Raw genomic sequence first — 17,155 nt, 5'->3', positions numbered from 1 at the left:
AGTACAACCAACACATACGCTTATCATTGTCTTAGTGATAATGTTGAAATACTGAATTTTTTTTATTGTATAGTACAATGCACAGATGAGATATAGCCATCAGGAATAAATTGAACAGGTGAATGTATCCACAAATTCATCCAACTTCAGCACAGGTAGACTCTGCCTCCATGGCCTCTGCAAACTGAAAGGAGAAGGGGGGGGGGGAAATGAGTCAATGGTCCTCATGAAGCAACGAAGTTCTCTTAAAATTCTCTTATATTTTCTGTAATTTTTCTGATAAGAGAAAAAGTAAGACTAGTCAAAGCCAGATGCACTAAATGTTCTTAACCATCCAACCTGCTTTTACCCTATTAAATGCTTAATGTATTGTCCTGATAAAAAAATAGGAAAGGAATTGTCTGTCAGGGACATAGCTAGAAAGATTATATAGAAACCCCAAAAACCACTATCTGAGCTGCAAGTACTTCATACAAGGCGAAGAGCCGAGTAAATCCCAAGACACCCTCTGATGTCCCCTCTGTAGTCAGTTTTTTTCTCTAAAAAAAGAACTGCCTGACATTATGAACACGGCTAGAAAGATCATAAAGAAAACATAAAACAGCTGCGCTGCATGTACTTTATTTTATACTATATACTATACTACTATAGTACTATATATATAAACTACCATATGTGTGTGTGTGTGTGTGTGCTTGCATGTGTGTGTGTCTTAGTGTATGTATGTATGTATGTGTGTGTGTATATATATATATATACACAGTATGTATATGTATATGTACTTCTTGGGTTTCCAGGGCCACAGAGCCTTCTCATTCCATAGCCATATCTCCAATTCTGAACTTGCTGAATCCATTCATTTAATAAGATGAATAAGTTCATCAATAATAGGTAAGAATTCTCGATTATTAAACTGATTCACATGTACCTAGTAAACTGCTCCAGAAGGAGTTATAGGTGGCGTTGCCAGTTACTGCTCCAAGTTTTGCCGGGTTCCTTCTGACGGTTTTCACAGTGAAACCATCCACACCAGTCACCTCCACTTCCACCACATGATAATCTTTCAGTCTGTGAGGGAGAGAGAGATATGGACATAACATATCTGTGGTGTATCCATGCACAGCACAGAGGTGTTGTCAGAGTAGAAAGACTTTGCCAGTCACAAATCTCATTACAAGCTGAGGTCATGACCCTCTGGTGCCTCCTTATTCTTGGCTTTGTTTTTTGTTTTTTGTTGGTTGTCATTTATTATGAAAAACAAAAAAGGAAATGAAGAAAGCTTTGCAGTAGGTGTGGGCTAAGGCTTCCTGTTTAATGATGTAAGAGATGTCCAGATAGTGTGGGTGGCAACGAGATTTTGACAGAATTTCAACGCAACTCACGCTGTGTCTGACACAAGCTCGCCTCTGACTCCTGAGAAGCCCAGCGTTGACCCAGCAATAGCTGCCGCTGCCATGGTGTTGACATTGTTCGGGGCGAGTGGACAGATCTCTGCAACAGGACCACTGACAATGACCCGCCTACCCTCCCCCTCTGACCAATCGCTTAGAAGGTCTTGTGACAGACGGAAACAGGATGGATGCTTAGACATGCGGACGGTTAAGGCCTATGGAGAGACAAACCAAGAGGGAGAAGTGATCATAAAACACAGAGTTTCAGAGTACAGTAATAAGAAGTAGAAGCACAACAGCGAGAATCGTTTCATACATAGATCTTGACGTGGTACATTAGGGCAAATAACACAACAAGATGGAGATTGATGTATTAAAAAAAAAATCTCAGATTATCCAAATCCTCTCTTACGGTCAAAGTTCCACAGTCATTTAGCTTCTGTATGTCCGGTCCACCCCATAATGCTCCACATGGCACATAAAGTGTTTTCCCATGAAGCTTAGCAACACTGCGCAGCTGCTGGTCCAGGTCAGGGTCTGAGAGGGCTGAGGGGCTTCCCACCTGCAAAAAGAGGTAGAGTAAAGAGACTAGAGAATGTTGATCATATGATACAGCATAATAAAAACAGAGAAAAGCCAACTACCGGTCTAAGTGTGACATCAGAGGAAGGATGTGTAGAATACCAGGAAATGAGATTGTGACAGGAACTGGGGCCCAAATTCCTTAACAATCCGAGGATGACATACTTCCACAATTACATCAGCTCCTCTGTAACAACACAAGACACAAGAATATAAGAATTATACATTTAAATGTCATAAACACTTACATTTAAAAAAAATGTGGGCTGATGATGTTAATGAAGCTAAAGTGCATGCTGGTCTGTATTCGTACTCTATTAACGCATGATTCATGCCTATCTCTCTATAACACACACACTCTTGCTGTATGTGTGTGCATTGTACCTTTTTGGAAACTCTAGTAGATTATGGAGAATGAGTTCTTCAGGTACTGAATCTTTGAGCTTGTCTGAATTTCTGTTCCACACAAACGCTAGTTTAAGTCCCGTCTTTGGTCCCTCCTTCTGAATCCTCTCCACAAGAAATTGTCCTGTTACAAACAACCAAGCAAATACCTCAGAAGTGTCTCAGCAATAATTTGAATCACAGGACATTTCATGAAGATCCCTGTATGTTAAGTGGCTAGAATGTTTGGATGAAATCTCCTTCACTCAAATACAGTGGATCAAGGAGGTAATAGGCATTGTATCTCTGCCAAAAGGGCATATTTTTGCATAGAACTTCAGCATTGTTTGTTGTATATCAATACAGTTTGCTAACTCCGTTATTGAAACTGAATACACAATTAACATACATTGAAGGAGGGAAGATACCAGGGGTGTGTCTGAGGTAACTGGTTCTGGGCTGGGAAATGCAAATGGGAGGTGTGGTGCGAGCGGTACTTATCCATTGACAATAGTCATTTAAAAGCTTATATCTGAGGCTAGTTATCGTGTGGGGTTACAGACAAAGGAATTGAAAGTCTGATGTTAAATTTTAGGAAGACTACAGAGGATGATATGAAATGAAAGCATCAATATTCTTCAGTAGTTTTATGAAGTAGTGTACACATACACAGACAGATCCTGTCCAGGCCACTCCCTTTTATCATCAGATGTTTTCCTTTCACTGAAGCAACAGACACAGACATTAGCACATCTTCTGTAGCGAGTAATGAGGCTCACCTAAATGTCCAAATCCTACGATGCCAATCTGCATTGTTGCAGGTGTCTGAGCCAGGGTTGGATCTAGGAAGATAAAAAAATACTTTGTGGATCAAGTTCAATGGGTGATAGGTAGCCTATGACAGTACAACTGCTCTGTGGCAGTCATATTGATGGGTTTGCATTGCGGCCTCTAGAAAAACAGTGGCCAGTCCGTGTTGCGGTAAAAGTTAATATTTCCCCCACTGTGAACTTTTGATGTGGAGCTAGCATCAATGTTTAGGGCTGTATTGGTAGTTGGCTGTAACGTCAACTTGTTTACTTTGTCACTTCACCTCAATGGCAAATCTGATTGATGTCCTCTTTACGTCAAAATATCAGTGGGTAGGATTTCCCATCTTTTTAAATTATTGATATATTCTCAACTTTAGTGAAATAAAGTTATTTTTGTGTTGCCAAAAGCACAATATAAATGCCCCTTGAGAAAAAAGGATTTTATTGTGTTTTGGTAGTCAACAAGCCCCAAAATGGGTCACTCTTGTTCCAAAACAGGTCTGTTTAATTAGCTGTAGCCTAGTTTCTTTATTCATGGAACTCGAGAGGTCATTTTTTATTTAGTTACCTTGGTAATCATCTTTCCAGTAACATTCACACTACATTTATTAACAAAGTTAAACATTTTACTGCCGTACCCAAAGGTGATGACCTATCCCAATAATCTAATCTTTAAACTCTAACCATGACCCCAACCCTTCCATCTGATATAGTTCCTGTGCTAAAACATAAATGGGATTCTTCCTGGACAAAGACCAGAAAATCCACGGACTATTTCTGCTCCCCTTACCTACTATATCCCGACCACTCTCTATCTCTCCCCTCATAGTTCTCCTGTTATCCACTGCCATTGCACAAACCCAGAGACTCTTTATTTCACAACCTTTACAGCGCAACTCACCTCAAAATTCCACACCTTGTCTCTCTCTCCCCCCGTATCTCCTCTCACTTATGTGTGGGTCCCTTCTCTCTGACCACGCTCCTTGGTGCAACCGACCCTGAGAGAGAGTTCTGGGATAGCAAGATCAAGGTTCACTAGGGAGTCAACTGTTAATAATTAGTTTGTGTCGGTTTTGTGAGAATTTATCCAAATTCAAACTGTTCTGCTGTTTAAAATCATAGGATGCATATGGATGAGAAGGAATGATCTGACACATGGATTGTCTCATTCCTATGTCTCATTCCTCTCATTCCTTCTCCCCATGTCCCTAACCCTCAAAACAAGCAGAGGCACAACAGTGGGAGATCACAGACAAAAGTGGACATGAAGAGAAAGTGTAGCAAGAGAATTTTAAGTAAACAGTGCCACTCTCTTAAAGTCAACTTTGCATAATAACTGTGAACATCAGCTTTTAAGAGTCACTTTCGTGTACACGTAATGACGTCAGGTCTTTTACTGCTTGAGCTTCAGAGAACGTCTCTCTCTCTTTCAGTTTCTCTCTCCTATTATGCCATCATGTGGTGAGCTTCAGTAAAAGCCGTGGAAAAGCTTTTGCTTTTTTTTAGTTAATGTAGTGATGATGTACATAATGCACTGGAACGAAGGTGATGGCATCTGATTGGGGTCATTAAAAACACTTAGACTCACGTTACACAAAACTTTCATTTTCGTGTATAAATTCCATTTTCATCAACTGCTAATTAAGCTGGTTGAGAAGCCTTTTGTTCATTTCTAGTGAGATTTATTTTCAGTTTTCAAAATTGGTGGGGACATGTCAAGCATAAATGACGCCTATGGCTTGCACAAACCCTGTAGTGCACATTATTAGGACATCACTTGTCAGAAATACCAGTCACTGCTGATACTATTAACAGGGTTAAAGGTCATATTAGATTGAGAAAGAGAGAACGAGTGAGCGAGCGAGAGAGAGAGAGAGAGAGAGAGAGCAAGGATGAGAACTTTGACTATGACACGACAATTTGACAGATAAAAAGCTGCTATGACTGGTCCAAAGTCCAAACACGCAGACAGTCAGAGAACTGGACGGCACTCACTGACATTGCTGCTGCTGCTTTACAAGGTGAACACAGCGGCGCACACTCCAGGCTCGGATTCTGAATACTGTGTGTGTGTCTGTGAGTGTGTGCAAGCGTGTTTGAAAGAGAGGGAGAGATGGATATTTTGGAGACACATGCCTACGATAGCAGACTGCGCAGAAATGCGGTGAGAATCTTGTCTCCTCCAGACACTTACAACAGCACACACAAACTCATTATCTATTAGTTGACATTAATCCATGTGCTTTGATTTAAATTCTCTGTGACTTTCTGAGATCACAGGTACAATTTCCTCCAAGTGGTAAAATATGTAAATGAGATGAACAGACTTATAAGTTTGCAAGATGTACCTGGTTATACTCATCTGTGGAAAAAATGCATGACAAATGATATGTGAGGATAGCTCTGTGTGTGTGTGTATGTGTGTGTGTGTGTGTGTGTGTGTGTGTGTGTGTGTGTGTGTGTGTGTGTGCGTGTCTGTGTAAATAGGTGTGGCGCATTTATCCAGGTGTCCATAGTTTACTACACGTCACCACAGATCAATCGTATGAGGTCAATGCCCACTGCCAATTTCTTTTCTTGCGCCTCCCAACTTCACCTGTCTGTCTCTCTTTCAGTCCTGTGTTCTGTTTCTTGGCCTCCTCCCGTTCTTCCTCTCCGCGGCAGCCTACCTCCAGCTGTGGCTGCCCGACCCTTCCCCCTCGGTGGTGTCAGCTGCAGCGAAGTCTGCGCCCGTGATCTATCTGGCCCTGGTGGTGCTGTACCGCAACGGACTGGGGAGCCTGGTGGGCGTGGCCGGAGGGCTGCTCTTCTCAGCCGGCGGAGACATATGTCTTATATGGCCTGAGCTCTTTCTCCATGGTAACCAGATGCAAGAAGTGCAACAATCAGACAGGCCATTCTGATACTGGCAAACATTAGGCCAGTTTGGTGTAAAAACATCATGCTGCTGCTGCTGCTGCAACATATTCTATGGCTTTATCTCTAGATTCAATAAAGACATATATATCTTCCCAATGAATGTCATATGTGAGTTTAGTATGCTGAATAACAATCTGTTTCTCTCTATCTCGTTCAGGCATGGGTTCTTTCGCGGTGGCCCACCTGCTCTACTCCCTGTGCTTCCTCTCAGAGCGTTACACCTACTTGTCCTCCTCCTCCTCCTTGTTCTATGTCCTCTACCTCCTGCTGTTGCTGCTGGTGGGAGGTGTGTATGCTAACCTGCTGCCGTACCTCCAGAATGTTCCGGACGCCGGCATCATCACCCCCGCTGTGGGGGTGTACGTGCTCCTGATCGTCGTCATGGCAATGCTGGCCCTGCGGACACGCCGACCCCTCACCCTGATGGGCAGTCTGGTCTTCATGATCTCGGACCTCTGCCTGGCGCTGCAGCACTTTGGTGTCATACCGCCCCAAGAGTATGGCCAGCACGTCGTCATGGTGACCTACTACTTGGCCCAGCTGCTGATCGCCATTGGTGATGTGAGAGCAAAGGAGAACGACGAATTCAGGAAGTGGAAGAGGTCATGAGTGCTGACCCTGCCATACATGGTGTAAGAGAATGTATTCTCTATTGTATGTATGTGTGTGTGTGTGTCTTTGCGTGAGAGAGAGAGAAAAAGTCATAGTGACAATATTAACACGAGCATGTACTGTAGTAAATGCATAAGGGCCTAGCTCAGATCAGATGGCTAAGAAACGAAACTGACAATAAATTCTGTTCTTTCCTTTAATAGTGTGACAAAAAAAGGTCAGAATGAAAGCTGTGAACTGAAACACGGACAACTGTGTATGCCTTTTCAAAAATAAAACTGTACATCTTTTCATACAGATACAAATATTTATCTGATGTGTGTGTGTGTGTGTGTGTGTGTGTGTGTATGAGCCTGTTCGAGCATTGGTTTGTATGGGGGAGTGTGCATGCATGTGTTTCACATGCATTAGTTCCTGGTGGGTGTATCTACCAACCGAAAGTGAGATTACATATTTTTCACCAGTCATTTATTTCATTCAATCTTCTTAAAACAGTTTTTGGCCCATTTCCTCTGGGCCCTTTAAGGCTTAACCAGCCCAACTTTGAAGCAGCTCTATCATCTCTCTGGTGGTGTGGTTCAGGTTTTTCGCTCAAGTATGTCCAGATCTATATGGCATGTCTTATCCTCTTGAGAGATAACTGAAGTCCATTACACAAACAACATATGGATCCTGGTCAGAGATGGTATGGCTTGAGTCCTGACTGACCAATGAGCGTTCATCGATCCATCCCATTATCGTCTGGGCTTTGCCTCTGGAAACAGATGGATCGCAACCGCTCACAAAACTCCAGCTCCTCCTGCAGAGTGAACACAGACAGACACCGAGCTAAAACATTTGCAGCACTTGATCACAAATTCCAATAATTCCTCAGTAAACTAAACATACCAGATTTAATAATATGAACACCTCAAAGGAACCGTAACCTCTAAACTGACCTCTGGATTGGTGAGAGAGAAAGGGGGGTGGTCTAGAGGCAGTGGCATTAAGTGAATAAGGTGACTGAAAGCTGACGCTGAGATGATCTAAGTGATAAACAGTGCTGAGAAACAGACAGATGGAGGACTGATGCTAAGTAGGATGAGGAGTGGTACCTGGCTCTCCTCTTTGCCCTGCAGCTCCTTGGCCCTCTGAGTTAGCAAGTCCTTCAGACCAAGAGAGGGCGCCCTGCAGTCCTCCACACCTTTGCTGTCCTCGGCCAGGCTGTGTGGAGGCACAAAGTAAAAGATTAGAGTCGATACACAAACACACAACACAGCTTTGATTTCTGTTGTGCCAAAGTCCCCTGTACTGTTGAGCTGAAAACCTTCAAAAAGCCCCAAAACAGACACAAACCAAGATTAGTGAACCATGTATGGGATGGATAATAATACTCTTCAGTATCAGAGACCACACCGAGTGGGCACAGACAATTGAGCTCACACAAACAGAAGCACACATGGGTAGATTCAACTCTTACCAGCAGAGGGCTCCTAGCACATGCTCATGGAAAGAACTGTGAGGAGAGCGGATGACTGACACTAACTGCTGGACCATCCCCATAGAGAGCACTGTTTCTGAAAGAGAACACAAACTCATCAGACTGACAGTTGACTTGGCTTTTCACTTAATGAAAACTGTGCACTGAAATGAGCATCTTATCACTGAATATTTATTTTTTTACTTGTCAGCCACAATATTCCAAAGCCAAAAAGATATTTGAAAATTCAACTACATTTCCGGGTTGTCCATGATAGTCAGTCCCCTGATCTTTAAATGCCATAATTCCTTTGCATCTCCCGATTCAACAATGTCTATTACCGTCAACGGTCATGCCGAAGAATCTCTCTTTCATACATTTATTCGCTTCCTAACACACACACACACACACACACACATACACACACACACACACACACACACGTGTCTTACCTCTTTGTTCTGGGTGGGCTGAGAGTAGGTTCAGCAGAAGGAAGGCTGACTTTGTCCTGAGCTTCTCATTGTCTGACTGCATGCCCCTCATCAGCACAGAGAAGCCGTCTTGAGACAGGAAGTCCTGGAGACCTGCTTCCAGTTCCCGCACCAAACCTGAGGAGACATGGAGAATCTACACATCACAGATATGTTCTCATGAAGCTACATATCATCATTACACACCACCAAACCCAGAGTACATGGGTGCAGGTGTTTGCATATGCACAATGTGTGCATATTTAATATGTTTACACATAAAAAAAGACACAGGCTCTCTTGAAGGCCAGCATATTGTCAGGTTTAGAGAGGTTAAGACTTAAACACTTAACAGTGCCTGGCATATTATACAATAAATACAACTTTCAATGTTTTGTACATTTATACTATTGGAACAATAGTAAACCCTGCATGGTGTAAATGCCACACACACATTCATGCAGGGAAATAAACAAACTCAAATAAAAACAACTTACAGGAGACGGCGTAGAGGGCTTTGACTCTAACAGTGGGGTTTGGGTCGTGGTCTGTGAGCTGAAGCAGTGATTTTAGCGCCCCCAGGCTGAGGAGGTGGCACTGCACCTCGGGCATGTTCTGGGCACAGGTAGCGATGAGCTGAGCAGCATGCCAGCGCACGCCACTCTGGGGGTGGCACAGTAAGGAGGATACACACAGATCCATGCCTCCCAGCTTCATCAGGTCTGTAAAAATGTGCACACACACACATATCTATTCTTACACATGAAGATACCCAAGAAGTTAAAACTAATCATCCTACACACTGTTATCCTCAAACATGTGGCCTAGTTTCATCAGATCAGTGATCCACCCATAAACATCAATTATTTAACCACTGCAAACACACATCTAAAACCAAAATCTCCAAATTCATTAACATCGACAACTATACACTTGTGCCTGCCTGTCTTGAAGCACACATTTAAAGCATATAAACAACAGATCAACCATTACAACATAAAAGTGTCGAACATTTTTGTTTACACAAACACAAATACCTCGTGCATTATCCAGATTTTCACACAGTTCTGACAGCAGCTCCATAGCAGATTCTTTCTGTTCTTCTTCATCTTCCTCAACGTCCTCTCCATCTCTCTCTCTCTCCCGGTTCCCAACTGACCGAAGGACTTTCAGACACTCTTTCATCTGCTCCACCTCATCCATCTGTCCTTTGCACACCTCTGACAGAGCTTGTCTCAACCATATTTGTCTCTTGAAAGGATAAACAAAGGGTCGTTTTAAAAGTCCTAGTCTGAAAAACTTTTGCTCTATTTTCAACAGTTTGTTTTACTGTCGTGCCACAGACACTGCTTAAATTGCTTTTACAATGAGAGCTCTAACATCTTCTTGAAGAAATCCAGTTCAGTTCTTTCCCTGGATGTCACCTTGGGTCACTCACCTCCTCAGACATGGGCTCATTGGGTGCGGGACCCTCCGAGGCAGAGCCAGCCTCGACTGCCAACCGCAAAACACCCTGGAGGTTCTGAGGATGTCTGCGTCTGTCACCGCCTTCAGCCATCACTTGTTTGGGTTGACAAGAGAGTTGAGAGTTAGAGAGACTGTATTTCTTGGCCCACGACACTAAATGTTAGGTAACGTATCTAGCCAGGCAGTCAACATGCTGTAGTAAATTATATTTCCTCTCTGTAACATTACACTAACGTATGACAAGACCTCTCAACAACTACCAAAGGATTCCATAGATGACATGTACAGTTTGCACCTAGCTGAACAGAATAATGAGGTGTAGCCTCATAGCCAAAAGATGGCATGCCATGACTATGTTAGCTCAACTAGACAACCACATTATGGAGTGAACGTATGCAGCAAATTACCATACCAGATCACGTTGCATTGGTAGCTATGTTAGCTAACATTAGCTTGTGAGTAAACAATTGAAGAAAAAAATATCGTTCTTACCGAAACTTAAGTCGACGGTTTACTTCTTCTCTCTGGTGTCTGTGTAAACTTCGAAAACTTCCTATGACAGCTACTGCCCTATAATATTTCAATGCTGTCAGCTCGTAATCTCTAGAATATTCCAGAGTTTACGGGATGGTGGGAGCAATGGTTGTCATGTACAGCATGTTTAGCCCACAGGGTCGCTCCACAATTGCGTACTACTTTAACTACCGTTACGTCTGTAGTAATGTGGCATATACAATCAGTGGCTCTGCATTTCAATTTCGCTCATGCCTCGGTTGTATGGGTAGCGCGGTCGTAAGACTGCATTTACGGTCAGGATGGCGGAAGAGTTGTCTCAAGCCAATGACGGAAGGTTAACTTCAACGCGCATGCGATGCCCTTGCTTGTCTAATAGTGTCCAAGATGGCTGCGCTCGTGGGGTTCCGTGCATGCCTGTCTGGTAAGTTTCATGAATTGATCCAGTACAGTCAGTTGCTATATATGAAAACTGTACATGCGTACGTGGATAATTACATCGCATTAAATTGTATCTCATTGACACTGAGTGCCCATAATGTTATGCTACATAGACACTCAGAGCTTGGGCTGGATTTCTTTTAGCAGCTAACGCTAATATGTTTAGTAAGGTCACGTTCGCCAGGGACATCTAGTGATTATGTATCGGGGTGGGCGACCACTTAGAAATGTAAGTCTCAAGCAGTGGGTATAGCCGTGAATATTTATACCTGATTCTAGAGACAGAATGACATACAGTTGGGTTAAGAGAGGGGCTTATTGGTATCCATTTGAAAAGGTTGCTGTCATACTTTCTGCATCACATTGAAGCGATTTACGTTAGCTAGCAATATCTGTATCCAAGGATTCGGGTCCATGAGTGGGGAGCATTTTAAATCTGATGTTATGTTGTACCTTCAGCCAGAAATGTTGTCTTACGTTTATTGCAGCATCACTGCATCAAAGTTGGTTGTGGCACAGACAGTTTGTGATTCATCCATCTATATGCCAGTGGCTCTAGAAGTCACTGACAGGCCAAAAGTGAATGACTGCTGCGGGAACTCTCAACAAATGCTGCTAAAACTGCGGTGATTTTTTGTTAAATAGAATCAATCGAAAACTAGAATGGCACTCAGTACAGCACATACCCGCGTCAAGGCTCAACAGTCTCCTCTCAGAAGCGAAACTGAATTCGTGCAGGCACTCTGAGTCGGAACTGCATAAAAATGTAATGGGCTCATCCTTGGCCCATGCTACACTTTTCCACCACGTTTTATGAAAATATGGCTAGTAGTTTTTACGTAATCCTTTTAATAGACCAACTAACCCTCAAACAAACCAACGGATGAAAACAATCTAATAAATAGGTAATAATGCACTAATTCCCTGACTGTTCTTTTGCGAGAATAAAAAAAAATTGCAAACTTGCAATTGCGGAACTCCTTGATCACAAGAATGCAAAATCGTAGAGTGACTGATGTGGATTAATCTAGTGTCTGTGTATATGGTGGTTTGGTGAACACACGATTCATATAACCCTTTTGTTGTGTTGAGAAGCAGTAGGAAACATAATGAACATGTCTAAAATGAGGTATTTTTATATTGCCTTTTTAGCCCTCCAGCTCTCGTCCCCTGGTCTCCTGCACAGCTCCTACAAACTAGTGAGTGTGATATTACTCTTCGTTCCACAGGGGCTGCAAAGTACAGCTTTAATTTAACATCTTGTCCATCCTTACCATCCAGCAAATAATCCCTCTTCCACCCCTTCTCCCTCTGCCAGTGTGCAGTGCCTCTGTTACAGAGAGGATATGCTGCTGAGGCAAAGAGAGTTTTCTCCAGAGACAAACCCCATATGAACATTGGAACCATTGGACACGTAGACCATGGCAAGACCACACTGACTGCTGCCATCACCAAAGGTAAATCTGCTACTTGGTTCAGCTTGGGCTTATACAGTTTAGCTGCTGTACACCCCCTCAAAGCATGTTGTGGACCTAGAATTTGTTGCATTAGTACAAGCATTAGCTTATATATTTGTATTCATACCTGTATCATGAAATTAAATCATAATGAGTCTGTAGATTGTGTTTGTATTTATTGCTGACCCATTATTATTTGTATCTAATACAGTTCCTATCAGCTCCTTGGTTAAGTGTGCCAATACTCTATATTATGACTGCTAAACTTATGTGTCTTGTCTGGCAAGATGTTGGGCCTGCTCTTTGCCAAGTAGATAATTTTGCATGTTTAGATGCTGTGTGATGATACAGATATGCTATGACTAGTGTACTGTTATAGTAATATTGCTTTGGAAATGTGTCTGGTGGGAAATAGTGCTGGCCGAGGCAGGTGGAGCTCGCTACAAGAAATATGAGGACATTGATAACGCCCCTGAAGAGAAAGCCAGAGGAATCACCATCAATGCCTCACACGTGGAGTACACCACCGCCAACCGCCACTACGCCCACACAGACTGTCCCGGCCACGCCGATTACGTCAAAGTAGGGAATTAAAAACACACTCTGGCGCACAAACACAAACTTCTGGCTACAGAAGTGTCATCCTCAACAAGCCTCTAGAGTCAAGTAGATTACAGCAAGGAGACTGACAGATGGAAACAGGCACACAGAGAAAATTAAGCAGACAAACACACCCCTTAAGAATTACTGTCAAGTAAAAAAAAAAAAGAAAGAAAATGATGCGCTGTCAACCATCCAAAATTTGATAGAATACCAGTTTGGCATATACAGGTTAATGAATTTTTAGAGAATGCTCCATTCTAACTAAATGAGCTATTTTAATTGCAGAGGATTTTGCCAAAGCACTGTATCCCCCCCAATTTCCCCAGTATTGCAACTCTCTCTTTCCCTGTCTCTCTCTCTAGAACATGATCACGGGCACGGCGCAGCTGGATGGCTGCATCCTGGTGGTTGCAGCAACAGACGGGCAGATGCCGCAGACGCGCGAACACTTGCTGCTGGCACGGCAGATCGGCGTCGAGCATGTGGTGGTGTTCATTAACAAGGCCGACGCAGTGGACGACAAGGAGATGCTGGACCTGGTGGAGCTGGAGATCCGTGAGTTGCTCACTGAGTTTGGCTACGATGGAGAGAACACGCCCGTGGTCATCGGCTCGGCACTCTGCGCCCTAGAGGTGAGGGAGGATGGAGGACAAGGAAGGAGTGAGTGTGAGTGTGAGTGTGAGTGTGAGTGTGAGTGAAGGAGAAGGGATGATGATGAAAATTGTGGGAGGAGAAAAGGATATAAAGTCAATTGCGGCAGTTGATCGAGAAGATGGAGGTTGGGGAAATTAAACATAGAGAAGGGAGAAGGAATTGGGGAGATTGTTGAAGGTGGAATACAGCTGCTTTGTTAATTCAAACATGACTTGGACATCATGGCAGTGTTTGTTTATTGAGAACCTAAAGTGTGTGTGTGTGTGCGCGCGCGTGTGTGTGTGTGTATAGAACAATCAGCCGGAGCTGGGTGTGGATGCGGTGATGAAGCTGTTGGAGTTTGTAGACACATATATACCACTGCCAAAGAGAGAGCTGGAGAAACCATTCCTGCTTCCCATCGACGGAGTCTACTCCATCCCAGGTGAGGGCATGCATGTGTTTATGGGTGGGACTTCAGCACCCTGTGGGTATTTGCGGTGGGATGCTTTTTTCCATTCATGCTAGCATTAGTCCTGTCAGTCAGTCTGTATTGCTTATCTAGATGATTTGTAGAGGGGCATTTTTTGTAACCGTGTGTGTCTGTACCCATTCTTCAGGTCGTGGCACCGTGGTTACAGGCACGCTAGAGAGAGGGGTCATTAAGAAGGGTGACGACTGTGAGTTTGTGGGACACAACAAAGCTGTCAAATCTGTGGTTACTGGTGAGTTCAGCATTATTCTTCACATTGACTGTCTGGCATGTAAATGGTTCTGAATTCAGTGGCCAGAAAAATAAATAATTATTCTTAGCTCTCTTGCCTCCTCCTCCCTCCTACCCCGTCTTTATCTTCTCTGCCCACAGGCATAGAGATGTTCCATCAGCAACTGGACAGGGCAGAGGCAGGGGATAATCTAGGCGCCCTTGTCAGAGGGTTGAAGAGGGAGGACGTGAGGAGAGGGATGGTGATGAGCAAGCCTGCCTCCATCCAGCCACACCAGAAGATCCAAGCACAGGTGTGTGTGTGTGTGTGTGTGTGTGTGTGTGTGTGTGTGTGTGTGTGTGTGTGTGTGTGAGAGAGAGAGAGAGGGGGCAGTGTGTGTGTGTGTGAGAGAGGGGGCTGTGTGTGTGTGTGTGTGTGTGAGCGGGCTGTGTGTGTGTGTGTGTGAGCGGGCTGTGTGTGTGTGAGAGGGGGCTGTGTGTGTGTGAGCGGGCTGTGTGTGTGTGAGAGCATGCTGTTTGTGTGAGCGGGAAATTTGTGTGTGTGTGTAAGAGCGGGGGGGTGTGTGTGTGTGTGTGTGAGAGCAGGCAGTGTGTGTGTGTGTGTGTGTGTGTGTGTGTGTGAGAGCAGGCACTGTGTGTGTGTGTGTGTGTGTGTGTGTGAAAGAGCAGGCACTGTGTGTGTGTGTGTGAGAGGGGGCTGTGTGTGTGTGTGTGTGTGTGTGTGTGTGTGTGTGTGTGTGAGAGCGGGGGGTGTGTGTGTGTGTGAGAGCAGGCACTGTGTGTGTGTGTGTGTGTGAAAGAGCAGGCAGTGTGTGTGTGTGTGTGTGTGTGTGTGTGTGTGTGTGTGTGTGAGAGAGAGCGAGCAGTGTGTGTGTGTGTGAGAGAGAGCGAGCAGTGTGTGTGTGTGTGTGAGAGAGCGGGCAGTGTGTGTGTGTGTGTGTGTGTGTGTGTGTGAGCGGGCGGGCGGGCGGGCAGGCATAGTGTGTGTGTATGAGTGGCCAGTGTGCGTGTGTGTGTGTTTGAGAGTGTGTCTGCTGTTGTGTGCGCCATTGTTGGGTACTGAAAAAGATGGCTGCTTTGCAGTAAGAGTTGGATGCTAGCCCTAAGCCTTCACTAGTGCACCCGTCATATGTGTAACTAGTAGTGCTGTCAAACGATTACAATATTTAAATGAATCGCCTTTATATCATAGTTAACTCAAAATGAATCGCGATTAATCACAAATTTTTATCTATTCTAAATGTCCCTTCATTTATTTATTTTTTCCATCATTTTATTTTTATTTTAATGCCCTTATCAACATGGAAAAGTGGATTGGCTTGCTTTATGCAAATGTTTTATTTTATTGAAAACCAACATTGCCAAACAAGGCGGTACAAAATAAAATTATAAGGTGCACATTTCAGGTAAACAAGGACTCAGCCTATAGTGCAGTTAAACCATGGCTTAATATTTTATTTTTTTCAAGTTTGCTGGGAACATAGCAGTCAGACCTCTTATTTCAGAAACAATGAACCGTAACAGTTAGGTTACCAATAAAAGGTATGCCTACTACTTCTTTGCTTTCAACCAGCTGCCTGTTGACATTTTCAGAACAGTGAAGCTCGCTTCTTTTGCACAACACAACTTTAAAAGTAAACTTTCCATTCAGAAGCTTTTTATCATCCATTTCGCGGTCACCATTCACTCAAACCGTAACGTTAGCCTACTACATAGTTTGCAAGGCAAAAAAGAACGTACATCTAAAAAAAAAAAAACATCTCGCGTTAATCTCGCGATAAAAAAATGTACGCCGTTAAAATGGGTTAATAACGCGTTTAACTGACAGCACTAGTAACTAGTGTCTTTTTGTTTTGCATGTATATGTTAAGGAAATCCTTCTGTGTTTTTTGTTGACTAGGTGTACATACTCAGTAAGGAGGAGGGTGGAAGACACAAACCATTCGTTTCAAACTTCATGCCAGTGATGTTCTCTCTCACATGGGATATGACATGTCGGGTCACCCTACCTGGTGACAAGGTATGGTGCATGCATGCATGTGTGTGTGTGTCACAACCATAAAGCCCAAGACAATGTCCCACTTGCTGATGCACTCATTCACCCCCCCCCCCCCCCTCCCCATATGTGTGTTTTTAGGAGATGGTGATGCCCGGTGAGGACACCAGTCTGACTCTGACCCTGCGGCAGCCCATGGTGGTGGAGAGGGGCCAGAGGTTCACGCTACGAGATGGAAACAAAACCATCGGAACCGGCCTGGTGACTGATATCCTGACCTTTTCAAAGGAAGACATGCACAACTGGGGCTGAGAATGCACTGAGGGGGGAGAAGTGAATGTAGAGTATGGGGGTGGGGTGGAGGGGGGGCGGCATATATGGTGGTAATGATTGGACCTTGGATGGAGTTGGCTGATGTGGGAAGAGCTGATTCTCAAAGACAAACACACAAAAACAAAAATATGTATTTGCAGCAGCTACTCTGTTCATATTGTAAAACCTGTCAAATGTTTTTCTTAGGGAAGGGGTATTGAATGCTGTGGTCAATGTGATAAAATGTATTCATATAATTTATTTGGTCTGAGATCCAATTTTTCAATCACCTGCACCTAGAAGCTCTTTCAATTTTTTTTGTGCGTGAGTGTGTGAGTGTGTTTTGGTGATGTGCGTCACATCAGTCTGTGAGTCAGACA

At 43.7% G+C, this 17,155-nt stretch overlaps 4 protein-coding genes across 4 annotated transcripts; 2 read left to right on the top strand and 2 right to left on the bottom strand.

Annotated features, from left to right (window-relative positions):
- Window positions 1-38: 38 nt before the first annotated feature.
- Window positions 39-4,189, bottom strand: aspdh (aspartate dehydrogenase domain containing). Its single transcript, XM_012821522.3, has 8 exons — window positions 4,071-4,189; window positions 3,137-3,199; window positions 2,358-2,502; window positions 2,076-2,160; window positions 1,804-1,953; window positions 1,383-1,606; window positions 929-1,068; window positions 39-184 (listed from the first exon to the last, which is right to left on the bottom strand). The coding sequence occupies exons 2-8, from the start codon at window positions 3,168-3,170 to the stop codon at window positions 147-149; spliced, it is 816 nt and encodes a 271-aa protein (XP_012676976.2). The 5' UTR covers window positions 3,171-3,199; window positions 4,071-4,189; the 3' UTR covers window positions 39-146.
- Window positions 4,190-5,148: 959 nt separating this feature from the next.
- Window positions 5,149-6,993, top strand: tmem86b (transmembrane protein 86B). Its single transcript, XM_012821523.3, has 3 exons — window positions 5,149-5,333; window positions 5,785-6,028; window positions 6,246-6,993. The coding sequence occupies exons 1-3, from the start codon at window positions 5,283-5,285 to the stop codon at window positions 6,695-6,697; spliced, it is 747 nt and encodes a 248-aa protein (XP_012676977.1). The 5' UTR covers window positions 5,149-5,282; the 3' UTR covers window positions 6,698-6,993.
- hspbp1 (HSPA (heat shock 70kDa) binding protein, cytoplasmic cochaperone 1) lies at window positions 6,883-10,799 on the bottom strand. Its single transcript, XM_012821520.2, has 8 exons — window positions 10,589-10,799; window positions 10,068-10,189; window positions 9,667-9,880; window positions 9,127-9,351; window positions 8,612-8,767; window positions 8,160-8,256; window positions 7,795-7,903; window positions 6,883-7,499 (listed from the first exon to the last, which is right to left on the bottom strand). Exons 2-8 carry the CDS (start codon window positions 10,185-10,187, stop codon window positions 7,419-7,421), a joined length of 1,002 nt encoding a protein of 333 aa, XP_012676974.1. The 5' UTR covers window positions 10,188-10,189; window positions 10,589-10,799; the 3' UTR covers window positions 6,883-7,418.
- A 182-nt stretch (window positions 10,800-10,981) lies between these two features.
- On the top strand, window positions 10,982-17,032 carry tufm (Tu translation elongation factor, mitochondrial). Its single transcript, XM_012821529.3, has 10 exons — window positions 10,982-11,033; window positions 12,203-12,249; window positions 12,369-12,507; window positions 12,923-13,089; window positions 13,473-13,742; window positions 14,056-14,188; window positions 14,364-14,468; window positions 14,609-14,760; window positions 16,368-16,487; window positions 16,605-17,032. The coding sequence occupies exons 1-10, from the start codon at window positions 10,997-10,999 to the stop codon at window positions 16,773-16,775; spliced, it is 1,341 nt and encodes a 446-aa protein (XP_012676983.1). The 5' UTR covers window positions 10,982-10,996; the 3' UTR covers window positions 16,776-17,032.
- Window positions 17,033-17,155: the final 123 nt, after the last annotated feature.

The sequence above is a fragment of the Clupea harengus genome, chromosome 1 (genome assembly GCF_900700415.2).
Source record: "Clupea harengus chromosome 1, Ch_v2.0.2, whole genome shotgun sequence".
Lineage (NCBI taxonomy): Eukaryota > Metazoa > Chordata > Actinopteri > Clupeiformes > Clupeidae > Clupea > Clupea harengus.
This window is presented reverse-complemented; position numbering and strand designations above follow the sequence as displayed.